Source organism: Carya illinoinensis, chromosome 10 (genome assembly GCF_018687715.1).
Source record: "Carya illinoinensis cultivar Pawnee chromosome 10, C.illinoinensisPawnee_v1, whole genome shotgun sequence".
In the NCBI taxonomy this organism is placed as follows: domain Eukaryota; kingdom Viridiplantae; phylum Streptophyta; class Magnoliopsida; order Fagales; family Juglandaceae; genus Carya; species Carya illinoinensis.
This window is the reverse complement of record NC_056761.1, coordinates 6,008,043-6,025,928: the sequence shown is the minus strand read 5'-3', so window position 1 is coordinate 6,025,928 and position 17,886 is coordinate 6,008,043. Positions and strand designations below refer to the sequence as shown.

Genomic DNA, 17,886 nt, shown 5'->3' with positions numbered 1-17,886 from the left:
TTATGCAACCAATTCACATTTGTAGCCAAGGCCTTTCATTCACATTTGTAGCCAAGGCCTTTCTTTCTCTTTAATTTGGCTCTTTCTCCATTTTCATCATAATGTTTTTCTTCCTCTCCGTGTTTGCTCTTCTACAGCTGCGCACACACACCCCAGATAAATATATATATATATATATATACATGTATACATGTATATATTATGTTTAAACCCATGTTTCAAACTTCAGGGCCTCACGGGTATTGATTCTCTATTTTTATAGACGGCAATTTGTCCCCAACAAACTTTCACACCTGGTCTTAAATGTTTTATATTCTCTTACTATTCATCCCTTGTCCTAAGCTGCCCCACAGTCCAAGCCATGTCTGTCTCTTCTTCTTCTTCTTCTTCTTCTTGTGTCTTTGTTTTCACTTGTTTGCTCATCATTTGCTTGATTACCCTCCACATCACAATGTGTGCAGCCAAACCCAAAAATAACACTCGCAGTCCCCGCCAACTCTCCATTGGCTATTACGCCAAAGCATGCCCTCAACTTGAGCAGCTCGTTGGGTCCGTCACCAGCCAACAGTTCAAAGAAGAACCAGTTTCTGGGCCTGCTACCATTCGCCTCTTCTTCCATGACTGCTTCGTAGAAGTAAGCATAATTCCAAGTAATGCATTGGTTTTGCATGCATGCCCGATGCCCATTTTAGATGTTAGCATAGCATATCATATCATGATCTAGCGCACACCATTGCTCTGATGCATCTTAGATAACATTAATAATTCATGTTCATTAAATGCATTTCAAGTTTTTTTATCAGACATATCACTTTCTGTTTTTTCTATTATTATTTTGTCTCAATTTTTGCTTCAGGGCTGTGATGCATCAATACTGATATCATCCAAGCCGGGAAGCAAAATGTTGGCGGAGAAGGATGCAGAGGATAACAGGGACCTAAGAGGGGAGGGATTTGAGACCATTAGGAAGGCCAAAGCCTTAGTGGAGAGCAAGTGCCCTGGTATTGTATCCTGTGCAGACATTCTAGCAATTGCAGCCAGAGACTATGTGCATTTGGTCAGTGCCTGCTTTTTTTCCACCTTTTTTGTTCTTTAATTATTTTTTTTACAATCTCAAATTATGGGGAGTTGAATAGTTAAAACGCTAACAAGGAGGCAATTTACATCCTTTATGACGCTTCATCAATTTTTATGAAGTGCTCGCCCCTTGATTCCCAAATGTTGGTAGTGGAACCAAATATGGTCCCAAATAACTGGTAACAACTTCGTTAATGCTCTTAGATGGCCTGGGAAGCATGTGCGTACACTTGAGAAATACAACGCACACCAATGAGCTACTCTGTCAAATAATCAGAACTTCTCGTCATCCATTAGAGAAAATGGTCTATAACTAAAATTTGCGTGATAAAAGAACTGAACAATTATATAAACATATATATATATATATATAAATGCCCCTAATGGTAGCACATAAGGCAACAATATCTCTTGCATTTCTTTTTTCAATTTTTATTTTTCACTTTATTATTCAGAATAGTTGTCACTATATGTTTTTCGCTATTGATGCTGCCTAAATAGAAAGATTGAGAGCAGGGTTACTTAGTCCTTTATCTGCAGAACAAGTAAGCCTGCCACTGGATCAGCAGAGTTCCATGTGCCTAACTTGTCGTTATGTTTATTTGTCCTATATTGATCTTGGTTATAACATCTTGGGTCTCCAAAACTTGTGAGTATCAGTCGTTATGAAAGTCAAGATCGATTATTTCGTCCTTTAGAAACAGTCCAGGCCATCTTTATTGGCTTTGAAACCATCTGTTTGTCAGTAAATAGGGACGAAGTTGTATCATGTAAATATGCTAGACTCTGTCCAATTTGGGGAATTTCTAAACTACTCAGTTTGCTCACTGGGAGCTAATGGTTTGTTTGGTCTGGTTAATGTTATGTGCCAAGCTACATTTCAAATTTTGGTTTAAAAATGTGGGTGCTTGATTGGTTGAGTGGTTGAAGCCTCCTGTTATTAAAAAGAGACTTAAAAGTTGGAATTTCACTTAAATAGGATAGTACATTTAAGAGGATCAGAATTCCTAGTAATCATCTGTTCTAAATATTTTCCCTAATTATGACACTGCAATGTGCTACATTAAAGATTGTAGGATTCGTATACTACGTTGCAGGCCGGAGGTCCGTATTACGAAGTGAAAAAAGGAAGGTGGGATGGAAGAAGATCAATGGCATCAAGTGTAGCCTCCAACATCCCACGAGCAAATTTCACAGTGGATCAGCTGCTCAAGCTCTTCAGCTCAAAAGGGCTAACTCTAGAAGATCTGGTGGTCCTCTCGGGTGCACATACAATGGGATTTGCACACTGTGACAACTTTGTGAGCAGGCTGTATGACTATCATGGCACAAAGCAGCCTGACCCAGCCATCGATCCAAGGCTCCTCAAGGCACTGAGAATGTCATGCCCCCATTCTGGTGGCAACACAGACATTGTAGCACCCTTTGATGTTACCACCCCATTCTTGTTCGACCACGCTTACTATGGCAATTTGGTATCTAAACTAGGCTTGCTAGCCTCGGACCAAGCTTTATTTTTGGACCCAAGGACCAAACCACTGGTTCAGACTTTGGCAAAGGATAAGCATAATTTTTTCCAGGCATTTGCAGAAGCTATGGAGAAAATGGGTTCAATTGGTGTGAAGAGGGGAAGAAGACATGGAGAGAAAAGAAAAGACTGTAGTATGCATATCTCTTGATGGCTGTGTTTTTCTTTTTAATTTTAATTTTTTTAATTTTATGTGTTTGGTGGAGATGGATTGGTTTTTGGTCCATTTTCGGTTCAATTTGATGACCACATTAATTCAGAACACTTTTTGTATCCTATTTCTGAAGTTCATTCTAGATACAATTGTCAAATAATATATCTTCATGGAAAATAATTCACGATCAAAGTTACATTTTTCTTTGTAATTAACTGGAAAACAAATACATTTTATTTCCTCTTTATCACTTAGTATATGTTAAATTAAAATAAAAAGAATTTCGCATTTAAAAAGTCTTAAAAATATGTTACTCTTCTCGTTGGTAGCTTCTGTTGGGTTTTTTTTTTATTTTTTATTTAATGATTAAATAAGTATTTTTTTAATAATATTATAAATTTTTTTAAATATTTAAATATATTAAAAATATATATAATTTTTTTTTTAAAAAAACATACAAAATGAAGCTACAGCTGGGGGTGCGGAGTGCAGAGCCACCCAATAAATTAAAGAAAAGAAGATGTACGCCGGCTCTGCCTTGTCTTCCTTTTCAACTAGACCCACCATCAACACCACAAGGTTGGCTACTTGCAGTAGGAAAGCCCATCCGATCAGAGCAATGAGAGCCGTCGTTCAGCGTGTTGCCTCCGCAAGCGTCGAGGTCACTCTCTCTCTTTTCTATCTCTGTCTCTGTCTCCCTTACCTTGCTTCACTGGCTCATAATAGCATTTCTTCAGGTCGAGGGGCGCATCGTATCAGAAATTGGTCCCGGCCTGCTCGTCCTCGTCGGACTCCACGAGTCAGATTCCGATGCCGATGCAGACTACATGTATGTGTGTAAACACACCCCCCCCCCCCCCCCCCCCCCCCCATTTCTCTGTTATATCTATCTCCACATATATTTAATCAATTTGTTCTTTAAAGCTAGTTTCAATTCTGGTGCGAATTCATGAACTGATTTGTGCAGCTGTAGAAAGGTCCTGAATATGAGGTTATTTCCTAATGAGAATACCGGCCGAGGATGGGACCAAAATGTAGTTTCAGCTCTCTTTTCCTTTGTTTCTTTTTCTTCCGTATGCTGCATATAATTTAACTGCTACTGAAACGTTCATTTATTTAATTCAAAATTAAAGGTTCTTCTTTTATAATAATTTAAACTGCAGGTAATGCAGAGAAATTATGAAGTTCTTCTAGGTAATCTGGAAGTTTCAATTGTTTTCTTTAATTTTAGCTAGTGTATTGCTAAAATATAGGGGGAGAATAATGTTATGGTGTTTGACAGTCAGTCAGTTTACATTGTATGGAATCTTGAAGGGTAACAAGCCGGACTTTCACGTCGCAATGCCGCCCCAGACCGCAAAGCCCTTCTATGCGTCTCTAGTAGAGAGGTTTCAGAAATCCTATAATCCAGACGCCATAAAAGGTTGATGTTGCTTATTTTCTTTACTTTTGTTTTCTTGATGTTAACGTTATTCTCGCGTGGGTAGCACCGAGTAGATCCTTAGAATCACATTAGTGTATATGGTGTGTTTTTTTGTCCAATTTGTATTAGTGTTGACACTTTGCTTCGTAGCATGTCAAAATATGCTGCTCGATGTGTAAGAATCGCAAGTTTGGCTGCAATACATATTTGCAATATGCCCTGACCTTGGCATACGTTTCAAGCCGTTTCACCTGGTTATGAAACACAAGCTAGGCATATCTATATCAAAAATGAAATCAAAGTTTTTTTTCTGATGCGTTTTGATACTGTGCATCTGTTGATCTAGTTGATGAAGTCTATGATGGTTCATCATGGTTCCAACAAGTTGTATAATCAACATCCCACATTTTTTTTTGGCACCTCTATTTTATGCAGTCCTACTGAGGATAAAATAATCGAAGCTTGTGGATACAATTGTTTCGACGTGTGTTGAGTATATTCCTTGTTACTAGAAAGCAATTGCCCATTGATTATTTTACATCAGTGGTTTTCGTTTGCTGTATTGGGGAATATGCTAAGACTGTTAAACGTAGGTTAATATTTGCATGATAGATGTAGTTATGTTTTTTTTTTTTTTATAAGTGATGTAGTTACTTATGTTAGCTGGGAAGTTTGTTTATGGGCTGACCTATTTCTGAAATCTTATGAGAAACTTCTTAGGGACTTGCCCGGAAACCGTAGATAACAATTTTTGTGGTTCCTGTCGTCTCCCATGATTGTTCCTCAAAGCAAGCATGCACCAGTTTCAATATTCCTACTACACTATGAGGCCTTTCAATGTACCTATGCTCTAACTACACGACTGTAATTAACATTTTGATGTGCTAAAAAGTAGATGCGGTCATGTTTCATTTTTCTTATAGTTCTTTTCAATTTTGTGATTGTAGATGGCGTATTTGGAGCAATGATGAAGGTAATACAATATCAGTTCCTTTCTTTCTTGTTAATTCCAACTATTGTATCGAATGTTTTCCTTAGAGCACCACTTAGCTTTCGATTTCTCCAATGGCATACAGGTCAGTTTGGTTAACGATGGACCAGTCACTATGCAGCTAGACTCACAATCCCCAAAGTGAGTACCACCTACCGCAATGAGCTTAGCAGCTGCATTTGATTCACTTCTCCTCATTGTACTGATTACTTTTTTAATTACAATTACTTAACTTGAAGAGTTGTAACAATTTCAGGAATTCAAATGATGCAGTAGAAGAATCATAATGACAGATTATTCTTGGATTGTGTTTCTAGTTTTCTTATATGCTGCATTACTTGGCAAGTAGTTTAGCAGGATGTAAGACATGATTTATTAATTATAAGCTCTTCATCTGTTGCTGTGATCTCTCTCTCTCTCTCTCTCTAAATCTTAGTCAATCCATTTTATTTGTGTGATGATTGATGAAATTGATGCCAAAAATAAGAGTATATGTTTTGGAATAGATACACGGGGATTAAAAAACACAAGTTAGCAAGTAAGCATGACGGACCAAAAATATGTACGGGGAGGAAGAAGAAAACAGTAAAAAGAATGGGAGAACTTCTTGAACTTGTGTTTTTTAACAAAATGGGCAATGTAATGAAAGCGGGAGGCCCCATGAAAGTATGCTTGCTGATAAGTCAGGTTGTCCGCAGAACGTCATCCCTCAGGAGTCAAATGTTCCAGGCTCCTATGACTTTGTGGAGAGAATGGTTGCCGCTGTAAACAGTGCTTCTTTTCCAAATGACAAAACCTCCATGTTCCTACACCATGCCAATTAATTAACACGAAGCATGGTACTGAAAAAGTCCACATTTGTACAGTCAAGATACCGTCATGCATGGACAGCAGACCCTTTTGGTATCTATGAACAAAAATGATTTGATTGAAGGGAAATTTAATCCTCGTGATATCCTCAGTTTCCTGATGTTCATGTTTAAGGTGTTAGGCTCCCATATTTGTTTGATGATCCCACTACCCAAATGTGATCAAACAGGAAGTATATGACCAAACCAATTTTTTGTAGTAATTGAAAAGGATATAAAAATTGGGATTCCAGTAATATTCAGTAACTGCGGTCAAATAGCAATAGGTCTGAATTTGTATGCCCGACATCATGTAACATGCCTGTCTTAAGGCCGAGGTTTAATTACTCAATGCTTGCTTATCAGAAAACCACATTACTATAGGACATAAGGAGAAACTCATGCAAAAGAGAACAGGCAAAAGTAAGTTAAACTCAAGGGGATCCTCTATCCCCCTATCTTTTTTCTGCTTTGTGCTGAAGGATTGATTGCTTTATTGAAGAATGCTGCACATGATGGCTGTTTAAAGGGTATTCAGATATGTAGGGGTTGCCCACATATCAATAATCTCTTCTTCATTGATGATTGTATTTTATTTTGTCGAGCTACACTTGAATATAACATTCAGATTCAGTCTTTGTAGCGGCAGTATGAGGCCTCTGGACAGCACATTAATAGGGTTAAAACCTCAATGTGTTTCAGCAAAAATACAGCAACTGAGGTTTGGGCTAGTATCTTGGGAGTATGGCAGGTGGATAGAGATGTTGCCCATGATAAGTATTTGGGATTGCCATCTTTTATTGGTCGATCAAAGAAACAGGTTTTCAATGGTATTAAGAATTGGGTATGAAAGAAATTACAAGGATGGAAAGTAAAAATACTGTCAAAGTCAGGGAAGGAGATCCTAATTAAAGCTGTTGCCCAATCAATTCCAGCCTACTCTGAGTTGTTTCAAACTTCCTACTAGTTTATGTAAGGATCTAGAGCAGTTAATGGCACACTTTAGGTTGGGGCAGAAGGCTGATGAAAGAAGAATACATTGGATGCATTGGACTAAATTGTGTAAATCTAAGTTTGATAGGGGGATGGGTTTTCGTTGTTTGGAAGACTTTAATCTTGCTTTACTTGCAAAACAAGGTTGGAGATTGATTCATCATACAAATTCTCTGTTTTATAAGGTTTTTAAAGCAAAGTATTTCCCTCATTCTTCTTTCCTTGATTCTACATTGGGTCATCATTCTTCGGATACTTGGGAGGGGGATAAACCAAGCTAAATGGATCCTGCAACAAGGCTGTAAATGAAAAGTAGGAAATGGTCAGCAAATTAAACTTTGGCAAGATCGTTGGCTAGAGATAGATGTCTTCAATGGCAACAACCGCCACTTGATAGTGTCAAATTAAATGTGGATGGAGCACTGTTTTCTGCGCTGAATAAATCAGTTGTGGGTGCTGTTTTACGTGATCATTCGGTTCTGTTTTAATGGCAGTGTGTAATGTGTACAAGGAGAGCGTTCTGTTGAAACTATTGAAGCTCTTGCTATTTTAAGGGGGTTGCAATTTATTTCTCATATGGGTTTTCCAAGATTAATAGTTGAGACAGATTCACAAACCATCGTTGAAATGCAGAATGCTGAGGAGGTCTTGTCTGAACAGAGGACTATACTTGCAGATATTAGGAGTTTGGCTATGGATTTTCAAGCTGTTGAGTTCTGTTATACCCCTCGTGAAGCAAATTCTGTAGCACATACTTCGCTAGAAGTTGTAAACATGTGGAGATACGATTGTGTTGGCATTCTATTCCTGATATTATTAGGCAGTGTGATACTCTTGAGATGTATAGGTAACTGTCCCTAAATATTGTTATGCTTGCTGATGAATGAACTTTGTTTCAGTTATAAAAAATAAAAAATAAAAAAATAAAAAATAGATAAACTGCTGAATGCTGATGAGCTTACTCGTCTATTCTTCTCAAACTATTGAAAGCAGAGATCATATTCTCGCAAATCTCCACAAGAGGGTTGTCTCTCACATCTTCCTTGGAATCTGGGTCACCTAGAGCAGGACATTTTCCGGACGAGAGAAACAAATGAGCCTGAAAGAGAGTGAAACATAAATAGAAAGATAAATATGGTAGAGGTTACTACTGAATGAAGATACGATTGATCAATATTTCAAAACAGGGAAATTGCAAGGCAAGGAAATTAGATGTCAGCATGGTGAGGCAAGTGTCAAGGCATAAGGCATAAACCTTGTTATATATATCGTGGTTTAATGTCAAGAGATGCGGAAAAATAAATCATATAAACATATGCTGTAATGACATATATGACAAATAATGACTAATGCAGTAAAACAGAGTGCATCAGAGCTAATAGCCCACAGAGTGCATAAACAGAGTGCATCACTCAAGATTAATCATTATCTACTTAAATAGGTTACCAGATAGTGTTTGAAAAACAAAAAAGATCACCTTAAAAGCATGTGCTAAGAGCAACTGAATTACTTCAATACCAATCTTTTTTACAATGCTTTTTGTACTTGTAGTACTTGAAAAACACTTCAAGGCTCCACTTAACGTTGCATCATCCGTAGAACCATTTGATCTCCGAGTGCGAACAGGAGGCTGGCGAAAATGAAATATAATTAACCTGTGAAGATATTTTATAGTGGGAGATACTTGCTGTATTGCAGCCATAACTATGTCAAAGACTTAAGGACGATATAAGGTTGAACACCTTAGATATAAATCTTTGGGACAATTGAAATCATGGAACAATAATCCTGACTACATACCTTAGGCGTGTATTTCCAGATATACTGCAAGATTATTTCCAGCTTCCATTTTGGGTCATTGAAGACCTGCAAACCATCCTCATTGTTGGCACAAACATGGAAAAAGATCTTGGTCTTCTTAATCACTAGAAACTAAGGAAGCATGGGCCTTTTACAAACTCAAAGCAAATACTAAATGTGCAGTAAATGAATACCTGGAGAAATGGGGAAAGAATCTCATCATTGTAAGTTAGTTCATCTAGAATTACCTCTACCAGTGGGGTTCTGCACCAGATTGCAGTAACACATTCATCTATCAACAAACATATAAAACAAACACGTGCGCAGTGCACTGCATGACACCTGCAGACACAAACTCATGCCAAAACTTTCACCATATAAGAAACTTAACCTCACACCATCGGCTCTGGTAGTATAACCTTGCATATCGGCTTCCTTCTTCGACATATCAAGCTCCATAATCTATAAGGTTGACAATATTAGAGCTCATGATGAGACTGGTTCAAACTGCTCAAACGAAATGATAATGAGGAAATTACCAGGGTAAGAAGTTTCTGCATTGCAATGCAAGTATTATTTCCTATTTCAGGAAAAGCAACTGCCACAGCAGGATCATAATTATCAGATGGCTTTGCCACAGAAGTCTCCACATACATTGGATCATTACTGAACGTAGATTGGAGTTGATACAGTCCACACATAACAGTCAAGCAATCCCTCACTAAGACTTTGTAGTTTGATTTTCTTGACCCCTGCAAAGAAATCTAGTTTGAACATCCTCACATTATTTCAATTAAACAAGAAATAATGGCCCCAAGGAACTGGCATTAGGAAGTTAATCCAAGAGCAAGCAAGACAACACAAGAGCCATGATATAAAAATCACTTGATGACTATGTATTAATAATGGAAGACATAAAATCCCCTAACGTTCATGGCTTGAAGGACAAGAGTATACCAGAAGCATGTTGAGCAAAGATTCCCTCAGAAGGGTCCAGTTCATAGTTTCTGCAGTACAAAAATTAACTGCGTAGACCGTCCAAAGATGAAAGGCATAAAAACAATGATATCTGCTTACCTCCACTTTTACGAGGTAGCATATCTCCTTCTAAAACATTCAAAAGATACTGGAACACCAACATGCTCCCCAAGAACTGCAAAAAGAATAAGCATGAATTGAGAACGTAGGAAAGTTGTGCAAAATCAAAATGATAAACTATTGGCATTGAATAGCAATAACCTAGCAGATATTAAAAACTCAATGAAAGAATGGCATTTTTTTCTTTTTTTGGTAAGTAGAACAGCATAAAACACTCATAGCATATATTAAATAAATATTTTTTTTCCTTTACTTATAAAAAAATAATTTTGCAGATTTTGTATTGGGGATGGAGCTGCTATAAGTATACTCTAAGCAGACAAGGAATTACAGGTCAAGAAATCTAAATCAAAAGATAATATCAGGTCGAGAAATCTAAAAGCGATATGGGGAGCTAAACTTGTTTGGCTTCTCTATAATCAATTATGACCAAATACTTCACGCCCTTCCAAAAAACTCAGAAAATAAATATACCAACCTTCATGTCTAATGTTTTAAAATTTGCATCACGAGCCACTTCAGCAAGGTCTTGTATAAGAAGATGAAAACCCTGAGGTTGGCAGAGACAATGAAATGAAATGCTGAATTGCAATCAAGTTCAACAAATCAAACCCACTAGAAAATATAGAGTAGAAATGAGAACATCATCCATCACTCTGCGCCTATGTTTTACAAAGCCCTCTAGCTTCCTCCTCACATGGAAAAAGTCTAAGCACTTACATAACGAAAAAACCTGCTATACAATTAAATGGAAGCATGCCTTTGATATTCATTAATAATTTATTGCTAGACACTAGGCCCCGTTTGGATGTTGAGATAGTCTCATCTCATTCCATCTCATCTAATCTCAACTCAACATCCAAACACCACTCAAACACAAATACTTTTCAATTTCAAATCTTAACTTTTTCATCTAATCATTAGCTAATCATTACAATTTTCTCAAACTTCCAAACAAAACACAAAAAACAATTAAGCTTTTTTAAATCATAAAACAAAAATAATATTAAAAAATTATATTATAACAATAATTTAACTTTATAATGTTTTTATAACTTTTTCTCTTTTCTTTCCCAAAACCCCATAAAACATTTTAACTCAAAGCATTTCAATACTATTCACAAACCATTTTACTACCATTCACAGATTTTTCATCTCAACTAATCTCATCTCAACATCCAAATGAGACAGGTGTGGTTTAGAACGTCCTTCGGCAGGTGATTTGATCCCTTAAGTTAAAATTACATAAAATATAAAAGAAAAACAAATTAAAGGAAGCATTTAGACAGAGCCAAGAACAACAGATAGTACTCACAGAAGAATCAAATGGTCCACCCGAGTTTTTGTCAGCCACTTGCTTCTCACTACTACTGGTACCTAAGTCAGCAACAAATGGTGACCAAGCCTAAAAGCAAACGGAAAAGGACATTGATTATCTAGCAAGATGTTTAAATTGAAGCAGCATATGTGTTATACCAAAAGGATGAGGAAACACATTAAGTAGTCATATCTATATCCTACCTCTTTAACCAGGACAAGTTCAAGCGGAGCACTAGAGGATGATTTGGATCTATCTGAACTTGATAAATACAGCCGAGGGTAACGCTGCGTTGAAAAAGAAAATTACATCAGAATGGAAATTATCAGAATAATTGAGCACCAGAAAATGTAAATTTAAACTGAATTAAATTAAATGGGTCGATTAAACACCTTATCTAATTCATTCAAAAGCTGGAAACTTGGCATAATCAGTTCTAAAGATTTGCCAACCCTCAAGATCCGGAACACCGCTGCACACATTTTGCTTCACAACCAAATTCGTACCCAAAAAAAAAGTGGTCATTTAGATAAAGACGAACATAACACATTAATCTGTGATTTTATTTTCCTGAAAATAGGTTATAAATTCCCAATCACATTGATTGGCATATTTGCAAGTAAATATAACATATCCTTACCATAAAGAAGATGAGATGATGGTCAGTGCTATAAGGCTTCTTAGATTAGTAAACTGATAAAAATAGTCAGTTGAGAAAAGAAATGACGATGATAACTAACACGCATGGGCAGACAAAGACAATTACTTAGTTGGGGCTATTCCACTTTCTGGAACAATCGATGCAGCGCGAACAGCTTCCAGAAAAGCAATCCCTATGCATCAATCAACATAATGATGAGATATAAAATGTATGAAATGTAGGAAAAGTTCAGAAATTCAAATTCCAATTTAAGAATCTCCTATAAGAATCCCCACACTGTTTATCAGCAGTTCCAGTTGCGTTCGACCTTCCGATTTCCGGGAACCAGAACGACAAGAAAGTAAAATCTAAAACTTTTACTTCCCTTTTATTTTGCTGCGGTTATTTCGGAAACCAAACAGAGAATAAATAAGCAAAGAGCAAATCAAATAACTAACGTACTATCATCGTTGGCGTCCCGAGTCTCTTTAGTCTCAGAGGCGTCGAGAATAGCCAAGATGTTCTCTTCGATTCCGCCTCTGCCGATAGAATTCTCCATCTCCCACTTATCTGTCCGCTGAAGAAAAGGAAAATCAAGCCCTAAAATTAGTTCTCCGTAGTAGCATAGCAAATACAGATGAAAATGGCGGAAATATTAAATAGAGAATTAATTGTTTTATTTTCCCGCCAAATTCGAGAACCCACTGATTAAGATGATTTTTAGTAGATTATCCGTATATAAATAATAATTTTGATTAATATAAGATGAATTTAGATTTTAACTATTTTATTTACATAAATTTCTATATTAGAATAGCTATTTTTTATTATATAATAATAAAATAATATAAGATGAATTTGACTTTAGTTATTTCATATCAAATCTCCATATTAGGTTATCTATTATTCATTATATAGGAATAAGTAATTAATAATTTAAAAAAATTTAATTTTTTTAATTATTAATTTATTTTATTTTATCATATTTTAATTATCTATTATTCTATTTTATTTTATCATATTTTACTATTTAATTTAAAGAAACTGACGAAGGTTTGTAAATGTAAGTAAAGAGAAGAGAGAAAGTGTTATAAAAAATAATAAAATAAGATTTGCTCTATCTATACTATGGATCAAATTTGATATTTTCCTTTAGAATACTATAACTAAAAGTTTCAAACTTTACCGATGGCTAATCTGTTGTAAGTTTATTTTGTATCAAATAATTAAAAATTGCAAGTTATTTTGGATATAGAATATCCAATGAGACTATTCTAAAAGGTTAAAACTAAAAGGAAAACACTATATGTCCTGAACGAGTGTTTCGAATGAGTATCCCGAAATTATTATTATTTTTTTACTTAATGATTAAATAAGTATTTTCAAATAATGTTGTAATTTTTTTTTTCTTAAAAAATTTTATAATGATTAAAAAATGCATAAAAAAAAAAAGAAAAAAATACACTAGTTGAGACCTTTTCAGATGAAATGTTCGATACCTGTAGCATCACTCGTACCAAAAACACTTCTAGATGGCTCCATTTTTTACAAAAAGCTTGTAACCTTATGCATTTGGGATTTATACTTATCATTATTTTTAGGAGTGAGCATTAACTTAGTTCAAATCACATTCTCTTAAATTTGACTTTGACTTTGATTTGTATAGGCTCCAATCTAGCGGAATTGAATTTGGTCTTTCAACTTTAGGCCTTTTTTTTTTTCTAGCTTCATATTTTACCCATTTAAAAAGGAATTTTTTGTTGGTCTTCAAATATCATTTTTTTGAAAAAATTAAAAACTAAAACTAAATTATTCACTACAAATTTACTTTTATACTAATATCTAATTTATTTTTATACTATAGTGTCTAATTATATATAATCATACTATAGTATTATATATTATTTTTAGTGTATAATTGCATGTTATTAAACTATTGTATTACATGTTGCTATATTATACTAGTGTCTAACTTATTTATACACTAGACTTATTTCTAGTGTCTAATTATATGTTATTATACTTTAGTAAATTGGTATTATGTGTAATTAACTTATTATACTAGACTTAATAGTTATTTCTATACAAGACTTCACTATAATGTCTAATTACTTGTTATTATACATTAGTATTACATGCTATTATACTAATGTCTAACTTATTTATAACTTAATTATATACTAGACTTTCTAGTGTCTAATTATATGTTATTACACTTTAGTAAGTTAGTACGTGTTATTAATTTATCATACTAGACTTATTTAAATACTAGTGTTTAACTTATTTCTATACTTGGTTATGTATGGTAATAATATAATGATGTTTACATATATTAAATTATCATTAATCTGTTTATATTATAGTATAAGTATATTATTTTATAATAATTAACTCATACTAGTATATTATTAAATTTAACTATATAAGTTCTGGTTATATAACTATATAACTTTACTACTATATATAATAAATATATATTTTTATAGCATATGTACAATATCAGAGTCAGATTTAGAGTCGGAGTTGGAGGGCAAAGTCAAAGCATAAATTCGAAGTCGAATCGGATTGGAGTTGGAATGTAACGGTCCAATCCTGGAGGCCCGAAGAGTTAACTCCTGTTATCTAAAATTATCTCTAATAATACAATTATAAAAATTATAGAGACTCCATAAAAATGTTAACTTATTTGTTCAACACAAATATCTATGTTTCTTCGCAGGGGCACTAAAGAAATATCTCAGTAAAATAAATTAAAATCTCTGGAAAGACTCAAAAATATCCATGGCTCAAAATACTAAATAATATTAAATAGTCAATATACTAAATAGAACTCTCCAATAAATAGTTGTATCTTTTAGCACTTCCTACTCTTGATTTCCAGCTGAACCATCAAAATTATCTGAAAAATATTGTAGAGATAAGGAGTAAGTTATCAATAATTCTGTAAGTAGAGAACATATATTAGTATCTAAACATGAGCATTTACAGAGTTCAGAATGCCGATCAAAATATTTTTAATTTCAAAATATAGAATCAGAACATGTTATTAAAAATATCAGAGTGAAAGTTCTGAAATATTCTTATTCAAAAGTATCATTTGGCATTACATAACTGAACACTATTATCATCATCATATTAGAGTATCATATCAAAATAAAGGTCATATTTAACCCTCGTAGTAGGGTTGTGTATATGCAGATAGCTAAGCAAAACATAACTCACTCTATTACCAAATGGTATGCATTCAAACAGAAACCACAATTATAACCCGTGACATGGTCATATACCCCTACTGTTACCCGTTGCATAGCCATATACCACTACTATTACCCGTGGCAAGGTCGTATACAACTACTATTACCCATGGCAAGGTCATATATCACTATTATCACTCATGGCGGGGCTTTAACATAACAAAATAGGAACAAAATTGGATACAAAACCAAAATGTCATGCCTAAAGTTTCTCATATGACACATCATATCAAAACTGAGATTGATTAGATTTAAATCATTTCACATATTGTGAAAAATAGATTTAGAACATTTTTACATCACATGCAAAAAATTTCAGATTTCATACTCGCTCTTTTTGCACAGTTCAGAAATAGAATGTCAAAAATAAACTCACGTCTACACCAGCCATGACAGAAAATACTTTCTTCTTATACAAAGTTTCATAAGTAATGCAGAACACATGACTGAAGTTGTTTTCACATTTATTTTCAAAATATATCATGCACGTTTTTCATAAAATCAACCTCAGTCATTTCTTTTAGGCAAACTCTAGATAGGAATCCCGCTTACTTAGACTTTTTAACTTTTTAGAAATTTTTTTTTACAACAGTGCCAAAAAAATATTAATCGTCACCTACTAAAAAAATAAAGTTGTCGCATAATTTTCGTAAATTTCTAATTGAACACGTACTTTGTGAATGAACTTAAAATACTTAAATAACCTATTTTAATTACTCAAAACCTAAAATTCTCGTAAACTTAAAATACCATTACTTCCCAAGTTCATCGATATCCACTTAATTTCTCCAACTAAGAAAATAAACCCTAAATTATTTCCTACTAGAAATCTAATTACAAAATTTTAATAGTAGATCAATATAATTTAAATCCTTAAATATTTTATGTCAAACAGTTTTTTGGGCTAAATTAAATTGAGACGAAGCCCACTTACAATACATGTCCAATTTTAAAATTCAAGCCTAATTTAAAACAAAGCATTGCAACATAGAATGAAATAAGAATAAGTCCATTTGAAAGCCTACCCTCTTAAAAGTCTTCAGGCACTTTGGTGATGGCCACTTGAACTCATGGGTTTGTGACCCACGGCCCATCTCCAATTTAACAGTGCGTAGTTCCCTAGATACATGAGTGGCATGAACAAGAGATTTTGGGGGCTTGCCGTGCTGGTGAAGGCAAGCAACTTGGCTAAGTTGAGATCTACGGTGGCAAGCACGACTACAAAACACCATTGGGGGGGGGGGGGGGGGGGAAGGGAGAGAGAGAGAGAGAATGATGAGAGAAACGGATAAGACACCATGAGAGAAATAGAGAAACGGTATGGGGGTGACACGGTCGACTATTTCTGTAGCTCGTTTAAGTAGTTCATGCTTGTTTCATTGTGGGCTTCGAGGCTAAGCAACTTGGTAGCAGTAGAGGATCTTGCTTTGCTTCCGTGTGGTGAGACAGAGGAAGATGGAGGCTAAGTGTGGGCTAGTGGTGCAGGGGCAATGTTGAGGAGTATGCAACAACTTGATCTCCTTGGGAAGCTGTAGTTCCATGTAATAGGGTTAAGGAAAGGCCATGAGGGTGCTAGCTTGTCATGTGGGGTTATAGTGTGGAAAAACTTGATAGTGGGGTTACCTCTCGATGGTGGTGGTATAAGGCAATGTCGTGGCGGAGTAAGGTGGTTCTCATGGCTGGTGGTTGAGGAGAGTAGAAGAGGATGAATGGTGGTGTAATGGCTAAACACAATGGGACGTGGGGCTTCCTTGGCCACGACACTGCATGACTCGCAGTTGTTCTTGTTGTGGTTTAGTGGCAGCAACTGTAACAGCCCGCTAGAAATTCAATTGTGAAATTTTTATTAACTTTACGAAACTCGTGAAGACCCCATAAGTTTTCACGAATCCATTAATCGTATAGGTTTTTGTCTAATTACATAGTTAGTGTTATTATTTATTATGGTATCAGAAGTGTGTTTTTGATTATTGGAGATAGTTAGAAGTGTCAAAATGTATTATGGTTTGTGCCATTAGACTCGGAGGGTTATTTAAAGTCTTATGGCGCAATAACATTTTTTCATATTTTTGGACAAAACGTCTGTTTAAAACTGTAGATATTATTGGATAAAAAGAAATATCTTGAGGTAATTTTCATGAATATTATTGGGTAAAAATATTTTGAGTTGACTTTTATAGATATTATTAGATAAAAATATCTTAAATTGATTTTTTGTAGATACTATTGGATAGAATATTATGAGATAATCTTTTATAGATATTTTGGGTAGGAGAAAACTACACTCAACTCTCAACTCCAGCCTCATCTCTTCCATATCTCATCCATAAGTATCTCCAGCCACCTCTCCCCACGAAATTATCTTCATTTACACTTTTCATTGAAAGAATATCAAACACTCTCTCTCAGATAGCTTTTAGGAGGTCTTTTGCACGCTCATTTCGAAGCTGTTGTAAGTGTTTTATCATAAAGTCTCCTCCATATAAGTTGTTCCTTTTTTAGTCTAGTTTACATGGATATCTTATTTGCCCCATTTGAAGATCATTTGGTCAGTCAAATATTGTGTAAACTATAAAAAGGTCATTCTGAGAGATAAACTGGAGAATATGTTATAGTTTGGAATTTTTGACCAAGCTAATGGATAGATATTGGTCCGAAATTTTTATGGAGTATTGTTAACATGTATATATGACTATTGGTTGAGGATTTTTGCATGATTAAAGGTTTTGATGAAAGATTTTCTTAGATTTAGAAACTTAGAA

General features: G+C 34.8%; 3 protein-coding genes across 7 annotated transcripts; 2 read left to right on the top strand and 1 right to left on the bottom strand.

The window, feature by feature from the left end:
- Positions 1–205: 205 nt before the first annotated feature.
- LOC122278852 (peroxidase 19-like) lies at positions 206–2,883 on the top strand. Its single transcript, XM_043089058.1, has 3 exons — positions 206–634; positions 857–1,057; positions 2,175–2,883. The coding sequence occupies exons 1-3, from the start codon at positions 362–364 to the stop codon at positions 2,754–2,756; spliced, it is 1,056 nt and encodes a 351-aa protein (XP_042944992.1). The 5' UTR covers positions 206–361; the 3' UTR covers positions 2,757–2,883.
- A 356-nt stretch (positions 2,884–3,239) lies between these two features.
- LOC122279348 (D-aminoacyl-tRNA deacylase) lies at positions 3,240–5,579 on the top strand. Of its 2 annotated transcripts, XR_006229587.1 has the most exons (9): positions 3,240–3,420; positions 3,497–3,588; positions 3,727–3,793; positions 3,923–3,953; positions 4,042–4,182; positions 4,903–5,021; positions 5,130–5,155; positions 5,259–5,314; positions 5,430–5,579. XR_006229587.1 is itself a non-coding variant. In XM_043089957.1 (8 exons), the coding sequence occupies exons 1-8, from the start codon at positions 3,280–3,282 to the stop codon at positions 5,458–5,460; spliced, it is 585 nt and encodes a 194-aa protein (XP_042945891.1). In that variant the 5' UTR covers positions 3,240–3,279; the 3' UTR covers positions 5,461–5,579. The 2 variants fall into 2 exon arrangements, 1 of the variants encoding a protein (XP_042945891.1); XM_043089957.1 differs by lacking the exon at positions 4,903–5,021.
- A 38-nt stretch (positions 5,580–5,617) lies between these two features.
- On the bottom strand, positions 5,618–12,509 carry LOC122279347 (negative regulator of systemic acquired resistance SNI1). Of its 4 annotated transcripts, none has more exons than XM_043089953.1 (15): positions 12,333–12,507; positions 11,997–12,063; positions 11,623–11,716; positions 11,434–11,517; positions 11,228–11,317; positions 10,391–10,462; positions 9,892–9,967; positions 9,772–9,821; positions 9,354–9,578; positions 9,206–9,276; positions 9,009–9,078; positions 8,815–8,880; positions 8,492–8,644; positions 7,977–8,113; positions 5,618–5,979 (listed from the first exon to the last, which is right to left on the bottom strand). In XM_043089953.1, exons 1-15 carry the CDS (start codon positions 12,427–12,429, stop codon positions 5,907–5,909), a joined length of 1,425 nt encoding a protein of 474 aa, XP_042945887.1. In that variant the 5' UTR covers positions 12,430–12,507; the 3' UTR covers positions 5,618–5,906. The 4 variants fall into 4 exon arrangements, with proteins under 4 accessions (XP_042945887.1, XP_042945888.1, XP_042945890.1 ...); XM_043089954.1 differs by having other exon boundaries at positions 9,354–9,566; positions 12,333–12,506; XM_043089955.1 differs by lacking the exon at positions 5,618–5,979 and adding an exon at positions 7,112–7,313 and having other exon boundaries at positions 12,333–12,509.
- Between the last annotated feature and the right edge of the window lie 5,377 nt (positions 12,510–17,886).